General features: G+C 45.3%; 1 protein-coding gene across 2 annotated transcripts; it reads left to right on the forward strand.

Annotated features, from left to right (window-relative positions):
- Window positions 1-879: 879 nt before the first annotated feature.
- On the forward strand, window positions 880-6,528 carry ZIC3 (Zic family member 3). 2 transcript variants are annotated; one of them, XM_081848295.1, is made up of 4 exons: window positions 880-1,738; window positions 1,773-3,160; window positions 4,681-4,844; window positions 6,182-6,528. In XM_081848295.1, the coding sequence occupies exons 2-4, from the start codon at window positions 1,978-1,980 to the stop codon at window positions 6,365-6,367; spliced, it is 1,533 nt and encodes a 510-aa protein (XP_081704421.1). In that variant the 5' UTR covers window positions 880-1,738; window positions 1,773-1,977; the 3' UTR covers window positions 6,368-6,528. The 2 variants fall into 2 exon arrangements, with proteins under 2 accessions (XP_081704421.1, XP_081704420.1); XM_081848294.1 differs by having other exon boundaries at window positions 880-3,160.
- Window positions 6,529-9,310: the final 2,782 nt, after the last annotated feature.

Below are 9,310 nucleotides of genomic sequence, written 5' to 3' on the forward strand. Positions count from 1 at the left end.
ACCCCCCCCCCAAAGATTTTGAAGTTTCTTCTTCCACTTCGAGCGGGAAGATGGGGTGGGGGTGGGTGGGGAAGATGAATAAAGAAAGACTCAAATGATTCATAGTAAAAATATAAACAAATGAAAAATCTATCTATATATACATTCTACACATGCAAACAGATTTTACTTCGAAGGTCGCTTTGGACATGTGCAATAAGGAAATGATTCATAGTAAAAATATAAACAAAATGAAAAATCTATCTATATATACATTCTACACATGCAAACAGATTTTACTCCGAAGGTCGCTTTGGACATGTGCAATAAGGAAAAAGATAAACAAACGAAGGATTTTTGTCATTTTAAAAACAATTTTCTCAAGCACGGTTTTCTTGGGGGGGGGGGAGAGTGTGTGTCCTTCCTTACGCCATCAACATCATCATTACTTTTTAAATCTGTTTCTTGTCGTTGCTCTGATTATGATCATCATTATTAAAATCATCTCAGGTTTAAAGAGTCCCCGCTTTGAACGCGGTGCCGTCGGGGATAGACCCGCGTCCTTCCCCGTCGGTCTCGCTGCCATGCCTGCCCCGAAGCACGAAAATATGGGGAGTTCTGACGTCTTTGGAAGCATCTTGCCCTGTCTTTTAAGTTTTTCATCTCTGTAAATTCATCTTTTCCCCCACCCCCACGCCGGTTTTCCTCCCCTCCTTTTCTTTAAAGACTTTTCTTGTTATTATTTTATTTTTCAAGAGAAGTGTGTTGCTACAGTGCTTTCGAGGAATTGTTACAGAAAACAAACGGAAATGGCGAGGGCTGAAGGGAAGCAAAGAGAGTCCTATAAGGGGCAATGCAGGGACAGCTTCAAAGGATTTGGAATTTTCTTCCTAAATATTAACGGCGCAGCGGTTGATGGAATCGGACTATACACGCAGAGCGTCATCCTTTCTCCCCCTCCCTTTCTGCTTTGGGCTGGGTAAGAATGATGCACAAGTAATTTGCCCCTAAACCCAGGACCATCATCTCCACCCCCAAGCCCTCTTCTCTGCTCCCCCGCAAAAGCCCCCCGTTGCATCTCCAGTAAACAAAACATTTGGGGGTTGGCGGACACCCTTTAACCTTACCTGTGCCTCACTAAACCCAGCCGGGCCAATCAGAGCGCAGGGCTTAAACGCAGCTGCCATATTCAATGTTAAACGCTGTCAATCAGGCGGGTTTGGTCCAATGGGCAGGCCAGCTGGGGGTCAGGTGACGGCTAACCAGGCGGTTCCCCATTGGCTGGCAGGGAAGCTGCCTCTCGGAGTTGGGTATTCTCCCTCTCAGCGTCCCTCGCCCTTCCTCTCCCTCTCTTTTTTCTTTCTCCCCCCCTCTCCATATGTGTTAGGAAGGGAGGAGCGCCTGACTTTAGCCAGTGCAAGGACGTCGCTCAGTTGGAGTGGAGGGCGCCCTCCTGGAAGGCAGGAGGGGAAAGAGGCAGCGGGGATCCCCCCAGGGGTTGTGTGTGCGAGTCTGTGGGGGGGGGACAGAGGGGGTGCCTCCGTTTGTAGCCCTTTAGGGCTAGTGGGTGGGGTTTGGGGGGACCGTTTTTTGGGGAGCGGGTGTTGTTCAGTTGTTGTTTTCTCTACCCCCCTCTCTTCTTCTCTCCAACCCCCCACCCACTTATTTGTGAAAGGTTTGGAGCGCGTGTGAATGCGGTATTCGTGGGGCTGGCGCGCGAGCCCTCCTGCCTGTCTCTCCATTGTGTGGGGCTGAGCTAGTAGTGGGGAGGGGAGAGAGAGAGAGAGAGAGAGAGAGAGAGAGAGAGAGAGAGAGAAGGGGGAGATCGAAAGCTTTGGAGAGCTCGTGTTGTTGTTATTTGGAAGTTGGGGAGGGGGGCAGGAAAGGGGGCGAAAAGGAGACGCGGGAGGAGATCGCCGTCGTGGGGCCGCCTCGTCCTCTTCATCTTCCCCGCGGTTCCTCTTCCTTCTGCTTCTGCTGCATCTCTCAAGGCGGACTATGACCATGTTGTTAGACGGCGGGCCTCAGTTCCCCGCGCTGGGAGTCGGGGGCTTCGGAGCGCCGTGCCACCACCCGCACGACGTGGCGAACCGCGATGCCGCCGCCGCCGCCGCCGCTGCGGCCATGGGGCTCAACCACCCCTTCGGGGACTCGTCCTTTAAAATAAGCCCAGCGCCCCACGAGCTGGCGTCCGGACAAGGCTCTGCTTTCACGCCGCAAGCGTCGGGCTACCCGCACCATCACCATCACCGCCACCCTCCGCACCCGCCTCACCCTCACCACGCCGGCCAGGTGCCTTCCTCTTACGCCGCCGCAGCCGCCGCGGCCGCTTTCAACTCCACGCGGGACTTTCTCTTCCGCAACCGCGGGGGATCCGCGCTCGGGGATTCCCCCGCCGGCGGCAGCGGTGGCGGAGGAGGGGGATCCGCGGCGGCGGCTGCGGCTGCAGCTCAGCACGGCCTCTTCGGCGGCAATGCGCCCAGCGGGCTCCACGCTCCTCCGGGTATCCCGGACAGCCCTGGCGGCTACTTGCTGTTCCCGAGTTTGCACGATCAGAACCCCAGCCACACCTCCCCGACCGGGCACGTGGAGAACGGGCAGATGCACCTGGGCTTGCGGGGGGACTTTTTCGGGAGGCCGGAGACGTACCGAGGAGTCTCTAGCCCCCGCGCGGACCCTTATGGGGGCCCGGCTCAGTTCCACAACTACAGCCCCATGAATGTGAACATGGGGGGCATGAACGTGGCCGCCGCCGCCGCCGCGGCTCACCACCGTCACCACCACCACGGCGCGGGAGCCTTTTTCCGCTACATGCGGCAGCCCATAAAACAGGAGCTCTCCTGCAAATGGATCGAGGAGCTGTCGCAGCCTCCGGCTCCTCCGCATCAGCAACAGCCGCCGCTGAGCCGACCCAAAAAGAGCTGCGACCGGACTTTCAGCACCATGCACGAACTGGTCACCCATGTCACCATGGAGCACGTCGGAGGCCCTGAGCAGAACAACCACATCTGCTACTGGGAGGAATGTCCCCGCGAGGGCAAGTCCTTCAAAGCGAAATACAAACTCGTCAACCACATCCGCGTGCACACCGGCGAGAAGCCCTTCCCGTGTCCCTTTCCCGGCTGCGGGAAGATCTTCGCCAGGTCGGAGAACCTCAAGATCCACAAGAGGACGCACACAGGTAAGGCGAGGCACACCCTTGGCACACTACCCTTGGACATGTATATATGTATATATGTGTGTGGTGTGTGTGTGTGTATATATATATATGTATATGTATATATATATCCAACAATATATACCCGCCAATTCAGTTGTATGCATCTATCTATCCAGCAATAATCCTGAGCAGAAGAGCAACAAAACTAAAATTCCAGATTCTTATTTTTAATATTTTTGGATTTGTTCTGGGTACAGCTTTTTTTTTTAAAAAAAGCAGAGCGCGCCAAAATGTTGCTCTGTATGGCTCTCGAGGTCCGAAGGATCAGGGCTTGGGGAAGGTGGGGAAGAAATAATCTGAAACTATATAAAACGAATGGTTTGCTTTTGCCTATTTCTGTTTAGGCGTTTGAAATACTATTTTCACCCCCACGCGGTGAAAGTCAGTTTCACGGAGGTTCCTTGTCGATTTCAAACGAGAAGAGAAATAATTCCTGACTGATTTTTTTTTAACTTTCCTTTTACTTCTGAAGATGATATTTCCGAAGCTTTCTTTTCATCTGCGACTCTTTAGCCACCCCTGTACACGCCCCCCCCCCGCATTCGTCCCTCTCATGGAGTTCTCTCCCTCTGGATGTAATGCGAGGGAAACAAAAATCATTGGAGCTGTGTGTGTTGCTTTTTGCGAGAAAGAGAAAGAGAGATTGAGCTCTCCTCAGACATCCTGTTGAGGAAACCATACAAATGCTAATGCAATCTAATTTTCGGTTACTTCCGCTCTCGCCCGCTCTCTTAATGCCTTGATTGGCACATCTTCTAATTAAATCACTGATACTTTTTGTCCAAAGCATTCTTTTTTTTTAAAAAAAAAGCATGGAAAAAAGAGAAATAAACGGTTCTGTCCTCTACAAAAAAACTAGCGTAGAATTAGACGGAAACAGCAATCCAACACACATTATTGCCTTCTTGAGTACATCTTATAAAACTGTCTGGATCTCCACAATTTATCTTCAGGGGAGTTTTCTTCTCCGCTTTCTCTCTCTCCCCTCCCCTCCTTTTCTTCCTGCCCCAAATAATCTAAGCATCCACTTCTCATCTCGTTTTTTAACAGTCAGTTTAAGGAAAGCCCTTAGCATTTCAAAGGCAGAAATTAAAAGCTACAAAAGGGCCCTTTAATTGAACTGCAAAGTTTCAAAACTCTGTTGTCTCAGAACTGTCTGGTGTCCCTTCACCAGCCCAGAGCCCTTGGCTTCTCCTTGCTCTCTCCTACTTTAAAAAAAATTAAAATTCAGAAACCTGTCTGTGTACAAAGAGCGAGAGAGTTCAGGCAGAGGAGCAGCAGGGAGCCCAAAAGCTGCAAAGAAAAAGAAGAAAGTTTTGCTGTAGGCAGAAAAGGTGTGCTTGTGTGTGATAAGAGAGAAAGGGAGTGGGGAGTTAGTGGGAAAAGCCCTAAACCATTCTGTACCCCCATCCTACTACTGTGTCTCTTCTTTACGAAACAAGTGGCCCAATCTCTGGTTATTCATTATTTTTTACTTGCAGGAGAGAAGCCCTTTAAGTGTGAGTTTGAAGGCTGTGACCGGCGTTTTGCAAACAGCAGTGACCGAAAGAAGCACATGCACGTCCACACATCAGACAAGCCATACATCTGCAAAGTCTGTGACAAGTCCTACACCCACCCCAGCTCCTTAAGGAAGCACATGAAGGTAAAGGATTCCTCCTGGGGACCTTGCTTTTGCCATGGCTCCCTTAATTTGGTGAGATCTGACCACCGTCTTCCCCCGCTCTCATGTAGTGTGTGGGCATATAGAGTGAAGGTTTACAGACGCATCTGTATTTCTGTTTCTGTTTCTATAGATATAAATAAAAGCCACGTGTGTGTGTGGTTTATAGTTATATATGCTTATCAATTTATCAATTATTTATTAATTTATTAATTTGTGTGTTTGAGAGCATCTGTATTATTCCTGAATGCATACCTATTTATATTATACATGTGTACAAAATACATAATATAGTTCTATAGTTATTTATGTTTGCCCATCTGCTTATGTAATTGGAACTATATATGCACGTGCCTTCATGTGCGTTTATATTGTGTATGTAATTAATTACACATGTATCAATCTATATAGTTATACATGTATGTATATTTTATGCATAATCCTATGCCCATATGCTGATTTTGTGTGTCTGGACATATACACCCATTGAGTGTTTTTCTGTGAGTATAACCTTCCAGTTTGATACATTTCCATATTGAAAAAAACCCTGGCTATTCTGCTGGTGAAAAAGTAGAAGGCTCTTCCCTGGGCTTTCAAGTAATGATTTTCTCAGTGAGATGGAAATAAAAGTAATTGCACATGTTGTTTTTAAATTTTTATTTTTTATTTTGTAATTTTCAAAAGGCTTTGGCTTGGCCAGAGAGGGGGCCGTCTTGCACAAGGAGCAGTTTGTCTCAAGTGCCTGGTTTGTTCTCCCTTGTTAAATAACATTTCATCATGTATAGTTGCTAAGCTTCCAATCCTGGTTTATGAATGAGTAAATTTGGCCGCTGAGTTTGTGAGAGTGTGGGGGGTTGGAACAGAGTGCAGAGTCATCTGATATCCATCAACACATATTTAAAATATTAAGTGCATATACATATATAATCTGCTCCTGAAATATAAAATCTTTTTTAAAAAATCACTTATAGCGAATAGTAGTGCTTGAAGCCACTAGGTATAAAACAGTGCTCTGATTTCCATTATAGTGTGCTCATCTAATAATGTGCTATCCTGTTTCTGTTTTTATAGAAGGTGTTGTTGTTGGGGATTTCTTCCAGAATTTACCCTTTCCATCCCATATTTAATTATGGGATCAGCTTGGCAGGTTGGCCATATTTTCCACTTATCCAGTAATTTTCTAAAAATAAACAAATAGCTAGATAATGAGTTGTGTGTATATATATATATATCAACTTTCCCCTTCTGTCCACTGGCAAAAAAGAAGAGAGTTCCTTTCTCTTGGACTTGTGGCAATTGTCTCTGCCTTGTTTTTTCAGGTCCATGAGAGCCAAGGGTCGGAATCCTCTCCGGCGGCTAGTTCTGGCTACGAGTCCTCCACCCCGCCAGCCGTTGTGGCTGCCAGCAGCAAGGACTCCAGCAAACCACCAGCAGCAGCTGTTCAGACCGCCAACCCCAGCCACAACCAAGAACTGCCCCCCAACTTTAATGAGTGGTATGTCTGATAAGGACAAATTCAACTCCTCTCCTCCCCCACAAAATCAACAACAACAACAAAACCCAGAATAACCAGACTGTACCAAAAGCATTCCTGTTGACATCAAAAGACACCGGATTCATCTTTGGCCTGTCATTGGAGTTTGCAGGACAAAAAATAAAATAAAAATGAAGGAGGAACAACTACAGTAGCAGCAGCAGCAACAACAACAACCAAGTGGTGGCAAGGGTGTGATTTTTCTTTTTAACCCTATCCAAAAGCCAGAGGCTGGACTTTGTCTCTATTTTTCTCAGGATTTTTCTGCATTGATCGTTATTTCTTTTTTTCCCCTTTTTAAAAATCCCTCTTCCAACTCACCTTTCAATACCACTCCCTTTATTTCCCAACATTCTTGCCTTTTGTAAATATATACTTCCAATAGATATATACCCACTCCTTTTTGGGATGGGATGTTGAAAAACAACGAACTGACTTTTACACTTTATGATTTAACTTCCAATAGATATATACCCCCTCCTCTCTCTCTCTCTCTCTCTCTCTCTCTTTTTGGAGGGGTTGGATTTTGAAAAACAGAAAACTGACTTTCCCCCTTGGCCTTAGTTGTGATTATTAAAAATAATAAGAAAAAACAACAACCACAGTCTTAAAACTTGCCAAAGTCCTGTATTGTCTTGAAATCTTTCTTTCTCTCTCTCTTTCTCTGTCTTTCTGTCTCTTTTTCTCCTACCTTTTTCTCACTCTCTAAAACATTACACTTGTGAATGTATTTCATCTGATTTGAGAATGGGCCAGGGGTGTTCTTCAGTATGTTTTTCAGGAGGGGGAAATGTAATCTTAATTTCACTCAGCTCATGGCGGTTTAGTATAAACAGTTGCCTTTTTGTAATAACTTTTTTTTTGTAAATACATATCCATGATGCCATATTTATCAATTGTAATTTAATTATTGAGAGAAGTGCCGGAAACGGAAACATATTTATGAGGAAAAAAACAAAACAAAAACCCCACAAAAAAAGAAGAAATTTTGTTTTCTAACAAACAAACAAAATCCAGACAAACTCTGTACAGCTTTTTGGTTATATAACTGCTTTAGCATTAAAAGTTTATTGTTTTGGAAATAACACAGTAGAATCCATTTCTTTCCAATGTTTTCCTTCTATCTTTTTCCTCCCCCAACCCTTTTTCAAAATTTCTGCCTTTGGAGGGGGGGGGGGGTGACTCACAGCTGCAAAAAGCAAATCTAAAAAGAAGCAAGGGGTGTGTCTTCCATTTTGTAAAATGCTTCCCAGTTTGCTAGATCTCATCACCTCACTTCCAATTTTCCTTTATTTATGTGAAATGCTGACCACCCCTGCCTCCCTTCCACCCCTGCTTGAAAGGTTTATGGTGTTTGGTTCTTTCTCACCACGGGTGGGTCAGAGGGAAGAAAGAGGGGTGTGTGTGTGTGTGTGTGTGTGTGTCTCCCCGCTCCCACCCCTGTTTAGATGATGACCTGCCTGTCCTCACTGCAAATGTCTTATAATGGTTTCTTGGAATCTCCTCCACCACACATGGGGTTCACAATTCACTTAGTGGCCTGGACATCTTGAACTTCAAACGAAGAAGGGAGGAGCTAGAGGCTCTAAATCTGCCCTGACAGACACATGTAAACACCAAAAGGTAAACGGAATTAGTTTTCTGAATTATGGGTGCCTATGGGAAATATGCTTTATGTGTGTCTTTGGTGAATGTGAACAAAAATACACTCCCAAATTAATTTCACAGTCCCATATTAATATTCTGCCTGCTTGCCTGCCTATCTAGTTAGTTTTCATGTCTTATTCTGTGTCCTAAACTAAATTAACAGGAAGCAAGGCTCTTTAATTTTTCAGTGGGACTTACTCTCAAGCTGGTAATGGGTGATGTGGTTCTCTATTAACTGAGCACAGAATGTGAATTATTGTTTCTTTTTTTAAAAAAAATATAATATGTTGCACTTTGAAGCATTCCATTATTATACAGCATTGTAAAGAATATTGAAAATAAAAGCTAAAATGTCATAGAAGGGGAAGTGGGGGCTATGCATGGCTGCATCCATAGTTGGCAGCTATATTGTGAGTGTGTGCGTGTGTAGGGGGTTGAGGAAAATGTGCGCAAAAAATTAGGGCCTCTTTGTAGTACAGTATTTCTATTGATTTATTGCTAAATACACTTGGTGGAAAGGGTCTCACTAGGTGTCTTCCATCTGTTGGTTGGTCAGATATAATCCATGTTCATCTGGGCTTTAGGTCATGTTCCTCTAGTGTTGTGATATCAGAAATATGTGTACTGAAAATGCATGGTAGTATTGATGCCTAAATAATCAGTCAAGAGGACTAAGGACATTTGCACCTGGCTTCAACTCCCCCCCCCCTTTTGAATATAAGGTATCCAGGAAACAAACACATGGTATCCAGGAAACAAACACATGGATTTTGAGAAAGGGATTATGTTGTTTTGGAGGTAAAAAATTTACAAAGAAGCTAGTACTAATTAGAAGCCTCTTGATTTTAGCCCGTTGAGGATTCTTGGGAGTCAAATGAATGAAATTGGCTTGTAGGCTAATTTTCTGGCTCAATTGATCTCAGTTGGTCATTGCAGTCTCCGGGAGGCCTCTCGCTTGCGCTGGAAGTTTTTTAAAAAAACTTTTCTCCGAGTTTCAAAAGCTAGCCCCGCTGGCTGCCAGAGACCAGGCCTGCAATTTTATTTTATTTTTAAACCCGCAAATCTCCCGACCACGCATTAAATCGGATTTCCTTGCCGGCATGGCTTTTTTTTTTTAAACACAAGCAAACAAACCATTCGCGCTTTTGTCTAGCCGGATCCAGCTCTAGGGGGGGAAACCGAAGCGGTTTTGCACAGAAACCTGAGGGCACGTGGGCAATCCGTGGCTACACAGAATACAACAAGGGACTCAATTCTGGACTGCTTT

This window comes from Podarcis erhardii, assembly GCF_964252035.2.
Source record: "Podarcis erhardii genome assembly, chromosome: Z".
Classification (NCBI taxonomy): domain Eukaryota; kingdom Metazoa; phylum Chordata; class Lepidosauria; order Squamata; family Lacertidae; genus Podarcis; species Podarcis erhardii.